The sequence below is a fragment of the Solea solea genome, chromosome 6 (assembly GCF_958295425.1).
Source record: "Solea solea chromosome 6, fSolSol10.1, whole genome shotgun sequence".
Classification (NCBI taxonomy): domain Eukaryota; kingdom Metazoa; phylum Chordata; class Actinopteri; order Pleuronectiformes; family Soleidae; genus Solea; species Solea solea.
Window position 1 is genome coordinate 17,684,095 of NC_081139.1, and position 22,704 is coordinate 17,706,798.

The 22,704-nt window shown below is 39.4% G+C and overlaps 1 protein-coding gene across 2 annotated transcripts in view; it reads left to right on the top strand.

Moving 5' to 3' along the window:
* Window positions 1-22,704, top strand: part of LOC131460269 (contactin-4) — a 135,108-nt gene that overhangs the window by 64,121 nt on the left and 48,283 nt on the right. For both annotated transcript variants that reach the window (XM_058630601.1, XM_058630600.1), the window contains 6 exons: window positions 2,999-3,060; window positions 9,978-10,126; window positions 14,891-15,014; window positions 16,525-16,700; window positions 18,979-19,074; window positions 22,156-22,359. In XM_058630601.1, the coding sequence (XP_058486584.1) occupies window positions 10,066-10,126; window positions 14,891-15,014; window positions 16,525-16,700; window positions 18,979-19,074; window positions 22,156-22,359 (661 nt within the window). In that variant the 5' untranslated portion in view covers window positions 2,999-3,060; window positions 9,978-10,065. The remainder of the gene's footprint in view (window positions 1-2,998; window positions 3,061-9,977; window positions 10,127-14,890; window positions 15,015-16,524; window positions 16,701-18,978; window positions 19,075-22,155; window positions 22,360-22,704) is intronic.

Below are 22,704 nucleotides of genomic sequence, written 5' to 3' on the forward strand. Positions count from 1 at the left end.
CAAAATGGCTATTTTACATCTGTTGTCCATGGACATTTGATGCAGATGTTTCAACAGTGATCTGAGATTTTATAAATGCAACTTTTGTTTCACATTTTACCATGAAACATTAAATAGAAATTACATGAGCCTGTTTGAAGAGCTGAAAAGTGCAGGCGCATGGTAAATTATGAACAATCAAGTTAGTGTAGTTTCCAAATATGACAAACAGGGCTGTGGCCTGCCTGACTAACTCAGTTAAGTAATGACAGCACTGACAAATTAACATTTGTTTATGCAGAACATTCAATTTTTGAAGAAGGCCTGGTCTTGAATTTCAATAAATTCCTGCTGCTGAAAAGTTTCCCAAACAATTTCTCAAAACACGCTGTTTATATCAGGGTTCTGTTTTCCTCAAGCACACTTCTTGCATCATACCTAAGATGCATGTTGAAAGAATCCTCTTTGGTGTAAAAATGCTTCATCAAGGAAAAACAAGTTAACCCTGATATGTTGTTCTGAAAACAAACGTTTTCATACACACACATACAGCATACAATGATCAGAACAAGTGGGCTTTTTGTGTTCAGAAGTACATATTTGTGACCTGCCTCTTTTTTTTTTTGCTTCATGAATTTTACAATTTATCTTCAGAAACGTGGCACTGCTTTTTTATATTCACCCTTATATGTTATTATAATCTATACAATGGTTATTTCGGGTTAACCTTTGCATAAATCTCATTAGGGGAGGATATAGTCGCTTAGCACTGCCTTTTGTCACACTGTGTGACGGTTACATCTTTGTACTCCTCCTCCTTCATTGATGGACGATGCGCCTGAAATGGGCCCTAGTTGCTGACACAATGAATTGCAGTAAAAAAAGGTGTGATGCTAAATGAGTTGGTAGAAATCATTATGAAGCCAATAGTGCTTCTGCTCATTTAATCATTGATATTTCAATTGTAGTGGAGTTGCCATTTGAGCCATCTAGTTAAGCCTGCTGAGTTTCACAGAATCTGATCACAGGTTTAATATGCCCTGAACAATTAATTCCCATTGTTATATTTAAAAGTTATTTTCCCTGTCACTACATGGTCGGGTATAGCATCACTGTTGTTTGGAAGTACCATCCCTGAATTAGTATTAAGCTTTCTAAAGTGCCTATAATCTCTTCCATTAGCCTTGTTACAACTTGTATTCCAAGAAAGATATAGATTCTAGTCTCACTAACCACATTTGAGTAGCCAACATTGTTGTTCAGCAGTTCATTTGAAGGGTTTTTGCTTTTAATGCAGCAACAAAAAGGCCACAGAGGGACCTTCTACCTTTTTCTAACAGGATTTACATTGGCAACACGTTACAATTATGTATGTAATGTTAGAAATAATGGGAATGTTACAACTTTCCCCCCATAACTTTTAAATTAAGCTTACGTAAAGCTTCTCATTTCACATGAACAACAATGCAAAGCGATTAAGGGGACAGTTCAGGTTTTTGTGGAGTATTGACACATAGTCGGTGCTGAATGTGCTGAGCTCCCGGCTCAACCCCTGTCGCAGGAAGCCAGCTTAAGGCACTGACACTAGCTTTCACTGAAGACATAGCTGCAAGCAGGGACACAAGGAAATACATATTTATAAGGGAAGCACACTTGGTAAGATGATCTCTGCGGTTAAGTGTACAATATCTTATGTATGCGACTTCATCTCATCTCCATCGAACAGCCATTTCTGACTGGAAACTGAAAGTTGTGTTGCTCACTCGCCCACACCAAAGTCCAATCAGTAGTTTTACCTCACAGCACATACTAGTTGTTGATCTGCTAGTTTACCAATGTGACACAAACTGTGACAAATGAGGCAGCAGTACACTGGCTGTTCTTGTGTCACCACAGGCTTAAATTGCTGCACTTTTGGAATTTAGTGCAGGAGAATGATTGGTTTACAAACATCAGTTCCCAGTTGGAGGCTGTCTAGCAGCAAACACTCTAAATATGACGTCTGTCATGAATTCTGCCTAATATATACCACACTATTAAAGCCAGTTTTTGTGTGGCTGTCTCAATTAAAGAGTAACTAAACACCTAAACCACTTTTTTCAGGTTAAAACTAGTGTATAACGTTATCTAGTAATATTATTGACTAAAATGGGTGAATGTACTGCCTTCTCTGGATAAACACCTCCCATTACATATCAATTTCCGTATCAGCTGGCTCTTCCCATGTTGTCGTCACTGTCCCGTTTCTCCGTCACTAACCGTCCTCCTCTAGCCACGCCCCCAGAGGCACAGCAGTGGGGGGGATGAACAAGTGGAAGAGGAAGTATGAAAACAAAACATCCGGTTTACTTTTCAGAATAAAATATGCCGTGATGACACCACATCGCATTTCACTTTACTACATCATAGAAAGAGTCCTCGCGAGCTCAGCATGCTCCTGTTTATTCGCTCGGTAGAAATACTGCTCTGTTAGTTGTGTTTACAACATTTACAGTGGATTTCTGTGCGAGAAGAACCCCAAACAAACCTAGTCTCTGACTCCAGCTGCCTTGATTTTAGTTCCTGCTTTAATGGCATTATTGCTATATAGACTACCATGTAATCCATATTGTATGATTATACTGTAAAATAAGAGAGATTATTTCTCATCATTGAATGAGCCCATATACAAGTGTTGCATTTGGTTGTTGCCTGCAGTGAGGCCGTCATTTTCATGAAATATAATCAAAAATGTGCCCTACACTGTTGGTGGTGCATTGCTGAACATTCATCTACAAGGTTTGACACTTTTAGTATGTTTACCTCCAGATTCATCTTCCGCATAAACTGTTTAAATATTCAGTATGTAACAGGATACTTGTGTTGAAGTGGCAACCCAACCCACCTGGTGCATCTTGCATCTTATGTCCCTCTTGTTACTGAACTATGATTGGTTTAGTCTTTTTGTCTTGAAATCATTGTTTCAAAAATACTCAATACTTTTCTCATTTCTCCTCTGTTCTCTCTTTTTCTCTCTCAGCTGACCAAAGGGCTGATTTCGTCTTGGCTGCAGAAGAAGTGCGAGCAGACTCCACTTACTCGGTGAGCACTCAATCCTGGGAAACATGCCTCTCTGTTGGGCTGTTTTATTTATTAAACGACTGCAAACCATAGCTGTTTTTTTTGGGTACAGGAACGGTCATACCATTTAGTCATCCCCTGTTCTTTGAAATGTGTGTGGGGGCAGATATGTATCTGCACATGTCCTGTTCCATTAATTCAAAACCGATTGTTTGTTATTGTGGTCATTGCTATGTGCCGTGTGCTGACCTTCTGGTTATTATGAGTACAATTGGTTAAATCATCCAGCATTTTAATTATATAGTAAGTTGTTAATATAAAATAAGTGAGAAGATACACATATACTACAGGAAGAGTAGCTGCTACCTTAGTGGCAGCTAAAGGTGATCCAAATGGAGGATAAGAATGAGGCCAATGATAAAGTTGTTTGTGTTTATACAGGGCAAGAAGCATTTATCCCATTAAACTGCTGAACTGGTTTTTTTTTGAGCTGTAGAATTCACGTCTGAAACTTTCCATGGGTGCTTCTGTGTCTTTTAAGTGGGCACAGGACATTAACTGAGTGATATGAGATCTAAACACTCTAAAAAAAAAAAAGGGGGAAGACATTATAAGAAAAAAAATTATGCAATTATTGGGTTGTGTAAATTATCTCCTCTTGAAGTGTAGAACGCCATCTAGGTAGCTACCAGTTTATTGAGCTAGCACTCTGCAGCACTGAGTCACAGTTTACACCCTTAAATTAATGGGAAGGCATAGGTTTGGATGTATTGTAGCTTCCTCCAAAGAGGGTTTTCATGTTTATTTGTGGGCAGCACAACTCACAATGTAAAGAACAGATTATGATCACATTTTCTCGGGTTGTAGGTTAAGGCCAGTGGGAGAAATTATTAGATGTTGGTAGTTTTACGCTACAGAAACTTAGCGGCCTTGGCAGAGGTTTGTGCTTTCTGAGTTTAAATTTAGATATCCTCAGTTTTGGACATGTTTGAATTGAAAAATGTAATCAACTAGTCAGTATGCTCTAGAAAAACTGCGTCGAGTAGGAAACATTTTCTCTGCCAGCACCTAATTTAAAGGGATGCCCTTAAAACATATAACCCTTGTGATCTGTGGTAAATTAAATTTACAGCTTGCTCAACTCAAAGGCTCATCCTAAATCCTGACCCAGAAGCTCTCTCTCTCTTAAGAAAAGCTAAATCCGTCCAAAAAAACAAATCTGTTGTTTTTGTTTGTCACATCTTCTTTCTTTGCATGTTTATAATACAATAATATATTCACTTCACATCTACAATCTCTCCACGCCCAGACTTCAGGTGAGTTTCTGTTTGCTGGGTCTGTACTGAAGTGACAGTGTGTTAGCTTTCAATATTCTTCTCCTCCTCTTCATAGTCAGCGGGTAATATGCACTTGCACAGTGAATGGCAGGTCTGTAATCTGAGCTGCAGCGGTGCTCGGGCTCCCTTGTGGATTGAAGATGAACTGTAACCTGAGAGCAGCAGGCTTTTCTTGCGATTTATATTATGGCACGTTTTGTGATGACACAGATTAATGCCTGTACAGATTTTAAGTTAGCATTTTATTTAATTGCTATTAGAGGTTGACCAATTAATCTTTGTAGCTGATTAATTGGCTCCAATAGGGACATTTACAACCTTTTGACATCGGCGGACCCTGTACCCAGTAGTGTCCGATGACTACACTGCCTCCACCAACAAATTGCTGTTTCTGCCATGTTTTATAATGCCATTAGTAGTCTTTGGTTATTGGACAAGTATTCACTGATTAAACATTTGGTCTTTTGAATATTGTGAAGGATCCTGTTATTGCAGATTTTCTTAGAAATACTTTTTTTATTGACTATTTCTCCTTTGGGAATGGCAGTAAGGGGCTATTGGCCATTTAATCTGCTCACAGCTTTTTTTGTGCACTATCATTCTATCAGTATTTGAAACTCCTCTTCTGGTCGCCCTCTAATGACTGTAATGAGCAAGACTGTGTGTTTTGTGTTGGACATTCTGGCCATGATAATGTGACATGTGGCTGATGTTTCTAATGGGGCCCTGTGTAATGTTCAATGTCACTTTTATCATTGAAAGGCAAAAAAAAATGGGGATTAATTACCTCTTGCAAGGCAGTTGAAGTTAATTTCTACAGTCACATGTTCAACAAATTACTCAGATGATAATGATGTGACATATGGTTCATCAGAGTTCACAATCCTCCACTCTCATTTAATTCTTAGCGCAGTTTGGCTAGGTAATACTCTCTAAACATTACACTGGGCAAAACTTCCCTCATGATTATATACATTTATACTGTAAGTGTCAATATCCATACCACATTCAATCATTGCTCCACAATGATCTTAATATCGTGGGCTTTCGAGACAGGCGGGGCAAGCACATTATCTAAGCCAGGGTGTTACAGTATTAGGGATTATCTCTGACAGATAGTTTCCCTTCCAGGCACTATTAGCTTGGCCTCATCCCATTTGGTATTTCCGACACCTGCGACCACCATCCGCCGGGCACAAGAAATATTACCATTGTATTTTTTTTCTAGGGTATATAAATTAATCATGGGAATCACAAGCAACTACTTTAAATTTCTGGACTGTGACCAAGGAACACATCCTCCCCAAGGATGCCAAGGACCTATGCATCATTAAAACAGAGTTGTGCTATCTGACAGGGGGAGCAGTGCTAGTTCCCTCTCTTATATACCTTACAGAACTGAGGCCTCTGCATGTGTTTCCACATTATGCACAACAGCTACTGTCTCTTGGCTAAATGCAATCAGGTTCCCCAAGTCTGACTCGGAATGCAAAATGAACAAAGGACACATGTTTGTGAGTATAGAGGAAATAAAGTTGATCAGCTTGACAGTGAAAGTGGATAGCTGACTGCAACAGACACAAATTAACATCGATCATTGGGCACAGCATGTGCACTAATGACTCATGGCTGCAGGGGCTTGTTAGACAACCTCAACCTCCTGCAGTGGACGCTAATCTTTTCCCATATACTCACAATCCACTACATACCAATGGCTGCAATTCCTCATTGAGGGTCCCCATATTGGTCAATGATCAGTCTTCTATTCACATGCATGAGACTAAAATGTTAATGATATGACATTAGCAATTAAGGGAAGATATTTGATTGAAAATACTGGCTTCACTGCAGCCAGTATATTTATGATTTAAATTTTGATTAACAGCCCACACCGCCACCCACCCACTTTTTGAAAAAAGCCTAACATTAATGGACCTAAAGAAACTCAAATTAAAGATGTAGAGGTTTGTAAGTGGACATGCCAAGACGGCTACTTCTTGGAGCAGACACACTTGCACTTCCAATCGCCACTTTCTTAAAAACGGGAGTGTGAAAAGGGTCTATCACACCGGGTTTATTCAAGTTGTGCTTGAGCATTACATAGACATGTTGTATGAGTTTCAGTCACATCCTTCCCATTGGAATGCCATTGATCACAGAATTTGACAGACGTGAAAACAACAAAGCCGGTGGTCCCCTAAGACTTTTGCAGAGTACTGTATGTGAAATAGTGCCATTAGTAACAGAGCTCTCACATTTAAGCTGTACCTCAGAAAAATCTACTTGATCAATATTAGGACACTCATACTCTTTCACATGTAATGATATAAAAGGCATCTAGTTGTAACTGTCAGTCATAAATATGAGAGCGCTCACTAAGCGCAGCTCTTTTTTCGGTTTTTATTTGAATGTAATTTGACTCGTTCTGAGGCTCTGTCCTCACAGGGCACTTGGCAAGCATGTCTGCATTTAAAACACATTGATTTGGAATTAGTTACAGGTGCAGGCCTATAACAGTATCGATTGCAGATAGGCGTTTTGACAAAATGTCTGGAAAACATTTTGCATCGATTTAAAGTTTCTCATGCAGAGCCTATATAATAACTGCATCTAATTACCATATGCAGCTTTGTGTCATCCACTTAGCACCTATTCACCCAACACATAATTACCTCTGACTCTACAGGAAGCTGAGAATAGCACGAGGTAAAACATTTTCTTGGAAAAGGAAATATTTAAGTCAGAAGGATTTGGCTTCATATTGTTCGATGTATAAAGTTTCTTCATCAGGTTTCTCCTGAACGAGGGAATATATCAACGCAGTGACTCTCATAAGGAAAGATATCAACCAAACCACCCACTATTGATTAATCCTTCCATATGTGATTGAGACCCGTGACAAGACTGGGGGCAGCATCCCAAACCTAATGGCAGTCTGTTAAAAACAAATGCCAGTATTCTTCAAACCAAATCAATGAGGTTGACTGACATGATGAAAGTCAGATGATAAGCATTGTTCCCTCTACGAGTAAATAATGGAGAGCAGAGTAAAGCTACCTCACTTCCTACACATTGGTGTGATTTGTGGTTCGCTCTGTTTTGCCTCATTCATCTGTCGCCAACGATTTACTAAAAAGAAAAAAGAAAAAAACGTAGCAAAGGAGAAAAGGACAAAGAAAAGCTAAGGAAAGCTAATGTGATGTTTTTAGAAGGATTTGTAGGCAAAGTTTGTCCACATATCTGTGCTCAGAAACCATTTGTCTCAAATGGTAATAGGAGTCTTATTCAGTAAGTGAGCTATTTTAGTCCACAGAAAGAAATTCAATTCACTTTTATTTGTATTACGCCGATTCATAACATACATTACCTCAAGGCTCTTTACATCCAATTAGTGTTGCTCCTCATGTGACGCTGTAGATGAAGGATGGATCTGGTCATACATTCGTACATCGTTTTTGGGTCATGGCTAATTTTGAGGTCATTTTTGGCACCGATGAAACTTGTGAACCGTCCTTTATTTGTTATGAAAATGATGAATTAAAATCGGAACACAAAGGTATGACAATCATCTTTCTAGACTCCGTGAGACTTAACAGCTTATGAGTATCATTATTAATGATGTCCTCAGTGAGCAACTCCTCACAAATCTCCTTAGAGATTAACCTAATGAGAAATTTTAAATTAATGAGAAAAGCATGCTCCTTATAAGTCTGTGATGTACGCAATAAAGTAGAATGCTGGAGTTCTTTCTGTGGCACAGACCTGAAAACAGGCAGTGTAGGCCTGCTCAGGCTTTCACATAAGTGCCATTCACCCTGATATCAAAATAATTATTATTTAAAGGTTGTGATCCCACATTTGTCTTACTTACCTTGTTATTTCTTTATCAATTTATAGTGTGATTCCTTACATGAATTTCACATAAGGTATATGGCACAATTGTCCCCCAAAGCATTATGGCAGACAAAAAAGAGAGCTAGAGACTGATAGATTCAGTACACATTTATTAGTTTAAAATAAATCATTAGTATTATTTATTTTTTTATGTTGCATACATTATGCATATCCTGGAGTGTTCACACAGATGACATCTGTAACGAAGTACAGCAACACATTTTTGAGGAGATCGAGGTCATTTGGAGACGGTAAGCAGGTCATGTTGATGTTCTATCAGGCTATAGTGCCGAGGGTGATGCACTACGGAAGCAGTGCGTGGTGTAACTGTCTCTCAGTTCAATTTAAGGCCCAGCTATCCAAAGTACTAAGAATCCGCTCGAAGATTGTCGGACAGTTGCTTGAGCCAAAGTTTAAAGAGACATGTACTGAAAGAATGCTGTCTCTGGCACAAACCCTCATTACAGACCCCCTCACATGTATTATTTACTGAATATGAGCCGTCGCCCTCAGATATACGTTTCAGTTTGCCACAAACGTGACTGAAGAACAGACCGAGGAACTCCTTTGTTCCTCAGTCTGTGAAACTGCTAAATGAGGCGGGGTTTAAGTAGGTGTAGGGAGACACTGTGAGCAGTGTCATACTGTGTTGATGTCATATTATGTTAAAGGTGTGGTTTATGTTTGTGTGGAACGTTGGACATCTTGGGACAAAAGACACATTTCAGAGTCATCTGATAAAGTAGATTATAATCTAATCTAACATAATACTCGACAGCCACTTTATTAGGTACACATATTTCATTGATTGCTACTGTTGATGTCACATGGCATCAACTAGCAGATGACCAATTGACTGATATGGTGTGTAGAAGACCATCCACAGAAGCATGACATATCAAACCTTAAAGCAGATGCTACAGCAACAGTTGACTACTTTATTCGGTAATAGTAATACATAATACAGTAATAGTGTGACAAGAATGGTCAGTGAGTTTATTTGGCATACTCAAGACCCAGGATGGTTCAGAATACCATGGTGTGTATGTTTTTTTTACAGCTGTGATTCTGTGGTGGAGAGGATTTATGTTATTGTCATTCTCCTTTGGTAAAGCTCATAGAAGATTTAACTCAGGAGTCCAGATTTACTGAATTAAAAACTGTAGTAAAACAGCATGAACTCTGTGTTACTTGTACTTTTTCTGTCAGGAATCGATGTCATTGTAGTTGTCAGTGTCATGATACGTGAACAATGTGCTGTCTTTATGCTTTTTTCTTTTCTTCACTTCAGTGTGTGTGCTTCATTCCTTAGAATCCCCTGCGATGCTGTGTATTCCTTGCACTTAACACATCACACAGTTTGCTAGAGTAAAGATGTTGAACCAACAGTTTTTAGAAAGCTTAACATTGCCATTGGCAGAATGCTCTGCTCATCTGTTGCAGTTGCTGTGACTTCTTTTTTTTCTTTTCGTTGCTCATGGGAGATGCTATACTAAAGAAAGGCCCCGAGTATCAACTGCTATCTGGTTCTTCAGCATGGTGTCTTGGCTCTGCTTATTTTGGTGTAATGAATTATTAATGCTTCACCAATTTTTCCACAAGTTCCAGCCTTTTTTTTTTTCCTTTTCCCCAAAAGGCTTGTTGTAATCTGCATCTCCTACTTTCCACAGTGCTCATATGTCCTCCTATTTTTCCTTTTTTTTTCAGGGCCAAAGGAAGTAAGGAGTTAGGAAACAGGAAACAATTCCTCACTCTTTGGCAACTGGATGGGAAGAAGAATCTTTGACCTTGGAAAATGAAGATGCTGTTGCCATGGGAACTGTTAATCCTTCTGTCACTCAAACAGTGCCTTGCTGGTGAGATTCCAAGTCGCCTTTTATGACACACCTGCACCTCTTAGACGGAAATAGGTTGCTTATTTTCCATGCATGATATTGCTGTTATGAAAGGGAAGAATATGTATTATTATAATAAAAATAGTCATAATAATTGTGTTCGCAGAAGTAGGGCTGGGCAATATGGCAAAATCACAATATATTTCCTCACACTGACTGACACACTAGGTGTTCAATCAAGCAGTTTCAAGAGATTCCAGGGATTATATGATGAACGTGACTTCAGAATATAAACAGACATGGAGAAAGACTATCATAGTCGGTTAATGGCTGAGAAGATGGAATCACGGGAAGACGCTGGTGTGTCCTATGACATTAAATTCTCATCTGTTAGTCCCTCACACTACAGGATAACTTGGTCAAATCTGTTCAAATCAGCCTAAAATCGGAAGACAACCAGAATTGTTGGAAGGACCAGATCGGGACTGAAATCTGGCCAATGATCTTCTAGTGTGGGGTTGTGGTTCTCTGCCCGGGGAGAGCAGAAACAGGAGGATGTCCTATAGCATGCGGTGTGTTCTTGGAAACAGATGTGTTGCTCTTGTTGGTGTAAGCACAATTAAACAGAGGCATTGTTCCTGGCTCTCCAACAGTACAAATATGCAAAAGAACATATTTAAGCCTATACACCTCAGTTGCTACGTTGGTAGCAGAGAAAGAATTGGTTAACCCACCCGTACATTACCATAAGCTTGTTAGCAGCACGAGCATGAGCTAATAGCTAATGGAGAGTGTGACAATGTCTGTTAGTAGCAGTAGCAGGTGATGCTAATGGCAGGTTAAGTCATTCTTTCGACCAAACCTGCAGGGCTTGTGTGAAAAGTTGAGCCAAATTTTCATTAGGTGAGGTGATGGATGGAGTTTGTTGTGTTTTTTTTTTAGAGCATCTTAACAAGGCTGCCAACTTGGTGTGTGCGGGGCAAATGTATGGCTGGCCCAGTCGAGGTTACCACCACACACCCAATATATTTATTTATAGTAATAGTGTATGCATCCCAAACTTATAATGCGTTATAATCTACTTATAACACTAGTTGTAAGCGCTCATTAATGCTTTATACAATATGCTTTATTATTAATGCCTGATACTCATAATAATTGATACAATAATAAAATAATAATACTGTAAATAATGTAGGCCTTACAGTACACAGGCAAAACAAAGAACATGACATGCTGGTGAAATCAATCCTGCGACCTTCCAGACACAAGTGTGTCAGAAGAAGATTTAACGCTTTCCATTGATGACGTGTTTTCGACCGCAGATTAGAAAGAGAATAAAAGACGCAAAAGAAGAAGTATGCTATAATAATGCCGGTCTGTGGTTGGAACATCCATGTGGTGTGTGTACACTACCCGACCCGTACCGGAAACTTGGCTTGCTTGGCTGAATTCCTAGAATTCCCTGCCCTGTCTTAATCTACTAATCTATGTTGCGCTGTCCGAACCAGTTCCACACGAACGACATCGTGTTACCTTTTTTTAGTTTAGTTCCCTTTAATGTCCACCATCACTTTAGTTGCTCTTGACAACAAACTATGATTACAGTAGGAAGTGTGAGTATCCAGCATACAAGCAGAAAAAAACAGACTCTGTCATACGTATATTTCAGATGTATTATCCAGTAAATATGCCCAGCGCTTATGATCTTTATTGACCTGAATTTTATCACATTCCTATCATGCAGCGCTACTCAGAATTATGGTCGCGTTTGTATTTGGGCTGTAAAATCTGCAAACAGTATATCCAGAAATAAACAAATCTGTAGACTCCAGTTTGATTTTAAAGAGCTCAGCAAAGCATCTCGGGATAAACACAAGCCGAAGAGACAGAATTGAGTGGTGTTGTTTTTGCTAGTTATCCCAAGGTAAACTGAAATGGCCTTGTGTCATAAGAATGGTTATAATGAGACATTTTGAAGTTGTCTTATCAGAGCAGCGTCATTGTTAAATGTGACTCTCTGTCGGATTTACATCTGCAGATAAACTATTCCGTGGGAAAGAATTTTGCCCTCGCTGGTATTTTTATGCCTCCTTGTTTTATTATGCAATTTTCTTGCTTTATGTCCAACCACTGCCGCTTACATGAAGTGTAGCCAGACACTATAAAAAAAAAAAAACACATACTCTTTTCTCAACTTTAATTTATTCTGTACTCTGCTCTCCCAAATACATACATCCATGGAGTGAAAGGAAAAATCTGAATAACATTAGCGCTCAGTCTCCTAATACCTGCATGAGCTACAGCTGAGGAGTTCAAATCTCACTAAGCACCAGCGCTTTATGATATGGGAAAATGTGTAGCCTCCATCACCTAGTCAGATTTAGATTTTTCAGGCAGATTTTCTGTGTACTGAGCTCAATTGAGCATTTTTCAAGTCACCAAACAAATACATCTTAATTTATGTAGTAGCATATGGGGTGGGCCTCTATTGTATTGTTATTTATGATTTAATTTCCATTGATTTAGCATCTCATTTCTCGGGCAGCAGTCCCGCTGTGGTACATATGTGCAGCCCGCAAACCCAGTCAGAGAATGTAGGGGAATGTGTATGGCGTTGCTTGTGGTCTTGTACATACATATCCCCGCTTTCAGCTCACATTTGTATGCATTCCCATGAAACCTAATTAAGTGTAATGTGTGTGTGTGCGTATGTGTGCCAGTGGTCAGTCCAGTTGGTGTGTTTATAGGGTAGCATACGCGCAAACCACCCGATCATTTCCCAGGTGAATTGGCCTGACTATTAAAGGTTCATTAATTTGTTTAATTTAAAGGACATTGCAACCAAGGTAAAAATGAAGCACCGCCCTCAGAGGCTTGGAAAACAAGGCCCTTTCCTGAGGCAAAGACTCCCACTCTCATTAGGAGGATGATGATGATGATAAGGGAGGGAGAACTCTCTGTCCTAGTCAAGGTTAGAGACGTTTTATAAAAAGAAAACTGCATTCAATCCTCTCAAGTGCACAAAAAGAGAAATGAGATATTTTATTTTTGAGAGCAACGCTGGTGTGCAGCTTGGTGTAACATATGTGGTGTCAGAGGAAAAGAAGGGTGGACAGCAGTGTGTGTGTGTGTGTGTGCAGCTATTGAAATTTCACAGGAGTGATTAGTGCAACATCTTTTAATTACTCCTGTGTATTGAAAGTGTGTCTGGAGCTAACCAGAACAACAGACTCACATACTCTAACCTGCATATGGACAACAGCTTTACACGCTTTCTAATAATTGCATTATGACCAAAGTAAGGCAATACTCTTGATGATTACAGCGCTCATTTAAACACCATAACCAAGTAATCCCACTGTTATTGTGATCAGAATGAAATAATTAACAACTAAACTAATCAGTTCAGGTAATTGCACATCCCTCTAAATAGTCTTGACATAATTCACCCTGAACTCCAACCCATGTTGTTTGAATGCATAGGGCCCTATTTAAATGATCTATAGTGTATTATTGTGGTATACATGTTGTGGCATGAGTGCCCCGAGGTATGCTGAACTCCATGTTTGATATTTGCACAGCATGTAATAGAGCCACAAAGTGAGGTGCAAGGAGCAAAGGATTTTTATTTAGTGCATAAATTATATGTAGGGGTGTTTTGGGCATAAAATCCATTTAGTCAATCAGAGTTTTGCTTGTCTTTTCCTTATCTGCAGTTCCCGGTGGGTCAGGCTGTTTGGGCATTGAGCAATGTGGGCAGATGTGAAAAACAGGAGACAGGATGAGAATAATTTTTTTTTCAAGCTTTCTTTCCTAACTTAAAAAATTAACTTGTTATTTTGAACCAACCTAGGCATATCTAATGTGCCTTTTAAATACACATACAAATACAGTGCCATTAACTTTTTGAGGGGATTTTTCACCACCTACTGCTTATCTCAATTAACTATCCCCCAATATTCCCTTAACAGCAGTGGATGGAATCACACATAGATTCACACATAGATTATAATTGGCAAATTAAATGGAAAACTTGATATTGCCTCAGGCCATTTGTCTCATATGAAGTGAATGCAACTGTCTGGGCTCATCTGGTGGGAGGGGCTTAGATGATATAACCTTCTTCCCAAAAACATAAGCATTACATGACTTGATGATTAGGCTCCTCTTTTGCCTACTACAGCTTTAAATGTAAGTCTTGTTTGTTGTAGTTTAAATGCAAAACAGCAATTGGAGACTGCAAAGTCTGAGTTTCAAAGGTAATTTAATTGTTCTTACTGTGTGTGATAATGTTTGAGAATGCAAGGGTTGAAACAAAATTCACAATTAACAGTGCACTCTTTTCCTCCAATACTACAAGAATATTATGTTTTGTTTTGGTTTTTTTTAAACAAAGAAACACAAAATCACATTAATTGCCAGTTATTGAAGAGGTGAGCCTTAACTAATCTGTATTTTCTTTACACTAGTTCAGTGACCTCTGTGCTTGTAAGCGCTCTGAGACTGAGGGGGGAAAAAAACAAAAAGACACATGCTATTGGGTTATCGTAAGTTAATTGCTCTCTCATCACTGTGCATTATCTGCCTTGTGACATGTGCATGAGAGGGTTGATTAAATGCAGAATGAACTCCAAGAGCCCTGTTGGCAGCTAATTACATGGTTGTAGAGTTTATATACAGAGATGAGTGATTTATTTTTGCATTAATTCAGTGTCACTGGTTCTGCACCATTGTACAGCTAATGTGCGTTTTCTTTTTTTTTTTTTCTTTTCTTCAATGCAGAGAATATGCGCCACGGTCCTGTCTTTTCTCAGGAGCCCAGTGACAGTGTTTTCCCTCTGAGCACTGATGATAAGCAGGTCTTTATTAACTGCAAGGCAAAGGGGAACCCGCTTCCACATTACAGGTGAGTGTTCAGCCTGCCATTTGACTGTCTATACCGTGATTAAGACTGTGAAACACATACATGTGCTGTATATGTGTAAATGCTGTATACATGTAGAGCATTTAATGTTGGCGTGCTGTGTAAAAAGTATTTTTCTTTATTAACATTTTTGCAGTTTTTCCCCATTTTATACACGCACAACAATTCTGAAAACATGAAGCTCGTGTATTAACAACCTAAACTCTAAATCAGAACGCTAATTGGATCTGCGTGCATACTCTAATTTGTTCACCGAGAAATGGTAACCTTTAAAATACAACACCCTGGAAACGTTGTATCCATGCAAACACTTCAATAATGTGTTGTAGTATAAAAGAGGCCACTGTTTTCTATAACTTACACACTCATACTTAAAATAGCACACGGTTAGTGAAACCTGGCATGCAAAAGGAGAAACTATAAGCACATTCTCTGTGACGCACCTTTTGCAAAAAACACTACACACATTTCTCTACATCAAATCCAGAAATATAACATGAAATGATTTGCCATTTCAAAACGTTGCCTTTAAAAACACCTCACCTGTGATCCGACTCATAGAACACTCCTGTCAGACACTTAGGCGTTTACTGTAAACTCACAAATCACTATAAAAAGGCAACAGGTGAGTTTATCTGTCTTCAACTAAAATGGAGAGCAATGTTACAATACGAGGTAGACCTGGAGAAGGCCTGTGACAAAAGTGATGCAGGGTCTTCCATCACTGTCTTGTCAGACAGGAAATAGCCTGCAGTGGCGATGAAGGGCTATGGCCAAATCCAGCTAGGTGAAGAAATGACGAGGTTGTTTTTTTTTTTCCCCCGTTTTTTTCTAATTCATACGTTTTTTTTTTTTTTTTTGCATCTCCACAAAAGTTTGCTGTTTTCATGTGCTATAGTAAAGTCTGTTTAGAATAAGTTCTGTAATGTATTGACTGATATCACAATGTGAGAGAAATCCAGTGTCGAATTTCTTCAGTGCGTAATTCTGGTCTTGTGTGTTTTGTTCAGTATATTCTTGAACTCAAACACTGAATGTATAATTGGAAAAGCAGAAATACTAAGTGCCAAATTGAGCACAGCAGTGTGTAACTCATAAACATATGAATCATGTGTAAATGAATCATGTGTATGCCATATTTAGAATTTCGTTGCAATTTGCTCGGCAACAGAACAGGGTTAAATGGTGTGAATATATATATATAAATATATATATAATATATGAATATAAATGTCATTTCGAAGACACAGAACCCTACACTTCATTTAAAATAAAGGTTTGACACACTACTACGCACCATGGGCTCCTGAATTCAAAACGTACATCAACACTTCTGATGTTAGTGTTTTGAATTTATTGCATCAGTGTTCATTTGGGAAAAACTGTATGTGTAGTCTTTAATTAGATATAAGACAGGCAGAGAACATTGGAACTGCCTTCTGACATGTTTCTCTCCCTAATGATGTTTTTTTTCGACTTATCTCATTGACAGGTGGAAGGTGGATGGCAGAGACCTAAACACAGACTCGGATCCAAACTTCAGTCTCATCGAGGGTAACCTGTTGATCAACAACCCTCATGTCATCAATCATGGAGGCGTTTATCAGTGCATCGCCACCAACACCTTTGGGACCGTTGTCAGCAGGGAGGCAAAAATCCAATTTGCATGTGAGCAAATTATTTATTCAGTTATGTTTGATTTGATGCTGTGGGATAGAATACTGCTCCAGCTAATCATCACATATGAAACCGTTGGCTTTAGTCTGCAAACATTTCATTTTAGTCAGACTAACAATCGAATGTTCAAAGGCGTTCACTTTATTTTGTAGATTTTCAAAGGAAAATATTATAACATGATGTAAGACATTTCATCACAGTTCATGCTGTTGTCAGTAATATCACATAGTCAACTTTTGACTAGCTCCATGAATTCTGGCTCCTAATTGGATAAAGTGTTGTGGGATACTCCTAGAGTTACAGTCAGATGCCTGAGACATTGAGTAAATACTCTTCTTTATATCAGTTATTGCTGTCAGAATATAAAGCCATTTCTTTTTTTTGTTACTTATTTTTTTTATTTTATATATTCTTCAGCTCTCCTTTTACATTCCATTACGTCCACTCAGAAACAATATCCTTTACAAGGGGTCATAACATTCGCATGCTCTCAGGTACAAAGATAAGGAACAACAAAAAAATATTAACGACATTGAAAATAAACAATTAACAACATTGAAAATACAAACATACACAAACACAAACATCAACTTAAAACAAAACATGGGTTGTATACGGGTTTACCTGGTAGATACAGTCCTCCATCAGCGTCATTAATGGTGCCCACCTTTCAAAGAAAAGTTCCCTCTGCAATCTCAGCGAATATGTAATTTTTTCCATAGTGTAAATATTTCTTAAATTGTTTGCCATTCAGCTTGGTTTGGCGACTCCTTTTTAAGCAATTTCATTGTAATTGTTTTCTTTGCTGCTACCAGTAATATATGTAATAGATACATCTTTTTCCTACAGTGTATCACAGCTGGTTTCATCCCTAGAATTGCTGTCGGAGGGTCTCTTTCAACATCAATTCAACATTCAATATCTTGTTAATATATGTACAAATTGATAAATTGTTAAAGCTATTTCTAGTGTGCCTATAGTGTGTAATATGTTGTAGGATGTATTGGCACAAATTGCCATAAGTGTGTTTGCATTAGCGATCACATACCTTATACAACAGAACAGTATTTTCCTCCAAGTACCACCAGAGGAAGCTTGCGTGTCACTGTTGGTGCTCATACTACACATACCACAGTTTGAGAACCATGGAATTAGTCCATAATGGCTTTAAAATCAAATGTGTCTGGTTTTAACCTTAGAAATAAGCCTTTTATACTGTATGCACTTCAGGCAAGGGCATTTCATGGTTTGAAGTGAAAACCTATATACGTAAACATGGAATGCATTCAATACATCACCCAAGACAGAAGAAGAGAGGGGAGAGTTGTGAAAGAGTGTTTACATCATTTTGTTGTAAACACCGTTTTGTTACAATCTGCAGTCTCACATTAGACGCCTCTAATTATGTGGAATTCAATGAAGGAACAAAGTGTTTAAACCACACAGGGATGGGATTGTGGCTATGTAGTTAACAATTTCAGCTTATTGTGCGATTGTCAAAAAAATTGCTGTTGTTTCATCAAGCATTGACATCAGGTTTTTTCCCTGTTTCAATCTACCTCTTCCTCTGAAACAGCCGTGCAGCACCATTCAGACAGTGTAATTGAACAGACATAGTAATTTAACTGTGTTATTTGAGGGAATACTCAAAATACCCCCATCACAGCCTTCATTTCACATCATGTGCGATGTTTTCTTTTCTTGCTATTCGAACAACGTCTCAGTGCTGATGAACGGCGCTCAAAAACAGGCCTCGCTGCCAATTTCCTCATGCTTGAAATTCCTGAATTGAGTCATTTGTGGAATCTGAGATGACTGTGCCATCGACCACCAGCAGAACAGTGAAGGAATGGGGATTTCACTGTGTCTTGATTTAGGGGCATTTTTAATCTAGTTAGTTCTGATTTGACCACTTCTGATATTTGCCAGATCCCTCCTGGGACTTGGCTGCCATTTCTATAGACATTTGGACTGATATGTCTTTAATCTGTTTACTGTCTCACATGGCACACCAGCATTTAATTAAAGGTGGGAGTAATCCCATAAGCTTGATATGTGCATCCTATGTCTGCCCGATCTGCCGCACATGTTGTGATAAATAACAGGAGAAATCACGGCTTTGAATTGTGCAAGGCAGAGACATATTCTGGAGAATGAAATGTCCTTCTTGGGATGTCACCAGAAATTGGTAAATCTGTCAAACCCTGACGAGTTGGAGTTGTGTTATTTTAGATTCATTTTCTCCCCCCCCCCTCTTTTATTTCAACAGTTCTGCAGAACTTCAGCAAGAAGTCGAGGAACATGGTGTCCGTGAGAGAGGGTCAAGCTGTGGTTCTGCTCTGTGGCCCTCCACCCCATTACGGAGGTACAGCAACTCTGTCCTAACTCTTCTGCATAGTCTGCTGTCATTTCAAACTCCTGCTTGCCTCAGCAGTCCTAATGCTTGCTCACTCCATTTCTTATTAAACCCATGTAACACCACTGTGTCTCCTTTGTTTTCACACCTTACCAACTTCCCTTTCTGCCGCTCTCCCTTTTTTTTGCCCCCTTATCTGTCAGGTGAGGAACTTTTTCTTTTATGATCAGCCACCACTCTACCTGCTCAGACCCTTGCCTTCACATCTATACTTCATCACATCGCGCTTCTTAACCTTAAGCTCAGTTTTCTCGCCTATACGATCCGTGACAAGGCTGTCATCTATAAAGTCTGCGCTGCTCCACTTCCACTTCCTCATTTTTTTCCCCACCACCCTCAATGTGGACAGGTTATCTGTGGGTAATAAAGCCTGCTGTGGCTGGGGGAGCATTTATCCTGTGGCACAGCTGTGAGTTGACTTGTGTCTGCGTGCTGCTGATTAGCAGGCCCCCCTCAAATAGTCCGCACTCCTGCAGCTGTTCGTTGCCCACCAGCACAATTTCACGCCAGCGTAGCAGCGTTTCTCCGCTCTCCGTTTCCAGCCGAATCCTGCGGGCACATGGGATTCCACACTTTAGCGGTTTGCCCTCCAGCCTTCCCTCCATCACCCTCTAAAAAGCCTCCATCTCTGTATTTTTCCCCTTAAACAGAGTATAGTCACACATTTGATGGGATTTGCACTATATAACAGTGTGAGCAAATTGAAAAACAGTTCTAAAATGTTTCAAATGATGCCAAAGCTTCTTCGATGCCTGTCGACGCACTTCTTGAGGAACACAGTGATACACCTTATTAAAGGAGGAATCATCTGAAGCTCCTTACAGCAATCAATAGGTAAGTGGTCCAAAAGGAGGCAGGCTGAGAATTAAACTGTCAGAGGACATGAGATTATGTGCCTGCAAGTCTTTTGTTGCTGTGATGTTCACCAACTACATAAACACACCTGAGGAAAAAATACTCAACATGTTTGAAATCATATTGAATTTGTGAAATTTTCAAAATACGTCACAGTTCAAAGTTCACTTAGCTTGTTTTTTATGAACAAAGAAAAACGGTCTATTTTGTGATTTCTGCACAGTTAGTGCTACTTTATATCACTACTAAAAATGTGACTCAACAAAACTACATTTTTTAAAGCCTGAATCTGTTCAAAGGGTTAAGGACGTAAGCAGAACTATGTTGACGTCATTCCAGTCAAAGGGGCTGACTACTACATAGTGTTGTCTCTGATGCACAAGAGCTGCACTAAAAGTTCATTCTGCAGTTCCTGCAGTCATCGCTCACTCACTCTTTGTGTGTCTTACACTTGTGCAGTGATAGTGTCATCACGTCTTACCCTTCATTTTGACACAAATCCTCATTGATGATCTGTTTAAAAAGAAACATTACGACTGTAGTTTTTATAACATACAACTTCAACTTATTATCCACACTAGTCATGGGGGTTTATATGTAGAAACAGAAATAAAAATATGGGGAATTATCTCAAAAATGATACAATGACCAAGTAGTCCTTTCTGTACAAGACAATAGTGTATTCTTCTGAGAGTCCATGTCAGTCTAGTGTTCTGCCCTTGTGTACTCAATCTCGCATTCTATGTGACCACTTAGTTGTACTTAAGTAGAAAATAGAGATGGAACATTTTATTTTTAAACCTGCTCGGGGCAATAAAGAAGAAAAACAAGCAAACATTAAAAAATATATGAAAAACTAAAAATATTCATACGAATAGAAAGAAAAAAGATAGACAGACACAACGTATATGTTAACCATGTTATCTACAAAAGGAAGGCTGCTGCGGATGAAATAAATAGCGAATAAACACATATTTTGCACATTGTGAGCACAGGTGTTGGTCAACGGTTTGAGTTTCCTGTTCTGGCCCTGTGGAGGAAACTGTCCCTAAATCTGAAAGTATAACCTGGGCTTAAAATGGTGATGGAATTTTCTCTGTCACTGGCCCAGAAGCTCTGGAAATGGTCTTCCATCCCATATCACATCCTCCATTACTATTGATTCTTTTATTTTCCAGTTTAAAATGAAACCTTTTAAATCCTACTTTTAATCCTGATGCTGTCTTAGAGTACGTTGCTGCTTTAAACTTGTCTGAACACTTTTGTAAAGCACTTTGTTGGTTGATTTTAATCCATCCATCCATCCATCCTTCCCTTTTCTATCGCTTTATCCTCCACATGATGGTCGCAGGGGGTGCCAATCTCCCCCATATTGCATGTTTTTGAAATGTGGGAGGAAGCCGGAGAACCCACAAAAAAAACCCCACACACATGGGGAGAACATGCAAACTCCATGCAGAAAGGCCCTTGTTCCAACCGGGGCTCCAACCCAGGTCTTCTCTGCCAAGTGTAAAGGTCTAATCAAAGATGGCTGTGGCTGAGAGTCTCAACAGAGAACACAAAAACAACTTGCAGTTTTCACACGGTCACAGTGTCAGTGGTTAGAACCTACCAACACTGGCCTAAGGAGTGACAAAAGTCAAACTGGCTTTTTTTTTAAAGGGATGTTCTGTAACACCTCTGATCCTTCACAGCTCCAGCTCGCAACTTACAGGACTTAAACGGATCTACTGCTAACACAGTGGAGCCTGGTACCACTAGGCTCCTTCAGAGGTCGTCTAGAGCCCAAACCTTACATCAAACAATAACACAGAATGAAGCAGGGGTGGCCATAGTATTTTAGCTCGTAAGTGTCTTGTATAGACAAGATACACAGTATGCTGGAAAAAAAGATTTACTGTTCAGATGAAAAACCCGCCACACACAAGTAACTGCACTTGTTGTTTTCTTATGGGGTTTGTTTTAAAAAAGAAAAATATAGAATATCACAAGCCTTTTCCTTTTAAGTCACCTTATATATACAGGATATATTTCTGGCATAGAGACATAGAAAATCTATTTGTAATGATACCTTTTTTTCCTATGTGTGGACGTTTTTGCTGCCCAGGTCATTTTGGAAAAGTCACTGAAAAGCACATCTTGTTTAATCACTTATCCCTCATGTGTTTTTTTCAGAGATCAAATACGCGTGGGTTTTCAACGGACAGCGCAACTTTCTGCAACAGGATGCTCGCCGCTTTGTCTCCCAGAGGACGGGCAACCTGTACATCGCCAAAGTTGAGGCCCTGGATGTGGGGAACTACACTTGTGCTGTGAGGAACATGATGACCAACGCGACAGTGTTCAGCTCCCCAACCCCTGTGGTGGTGCGGAGGGATGGTAAGCAATCCTCAGTTCGCCTCTGCCGCCTCCTGGTTATCTTGCGCGCTGAACTGACGCCGGCTGTTGGCGTGAGGGTGAGCCGGGGAGATGAATGGCTTCGTCTTGAGCGTGACTCTGTGTTTTGCCTTCGCTTACGAGGAAGGCTTTCGCACCGTCCCAGTGCCTGTGAACCAAACTACCCAGGGTCGTGCATGCGAGAAAACCCTCTGTCTGCATGAGGACACATATTTACATAAACAGAAAAACACGCACGCTGACACACAAACACAGAGGAAGGGGCTTGCCACACACACTAAATCCCCATCAGAAGCTTTTATGCGAGCCACTTCAGATTTAAACTGA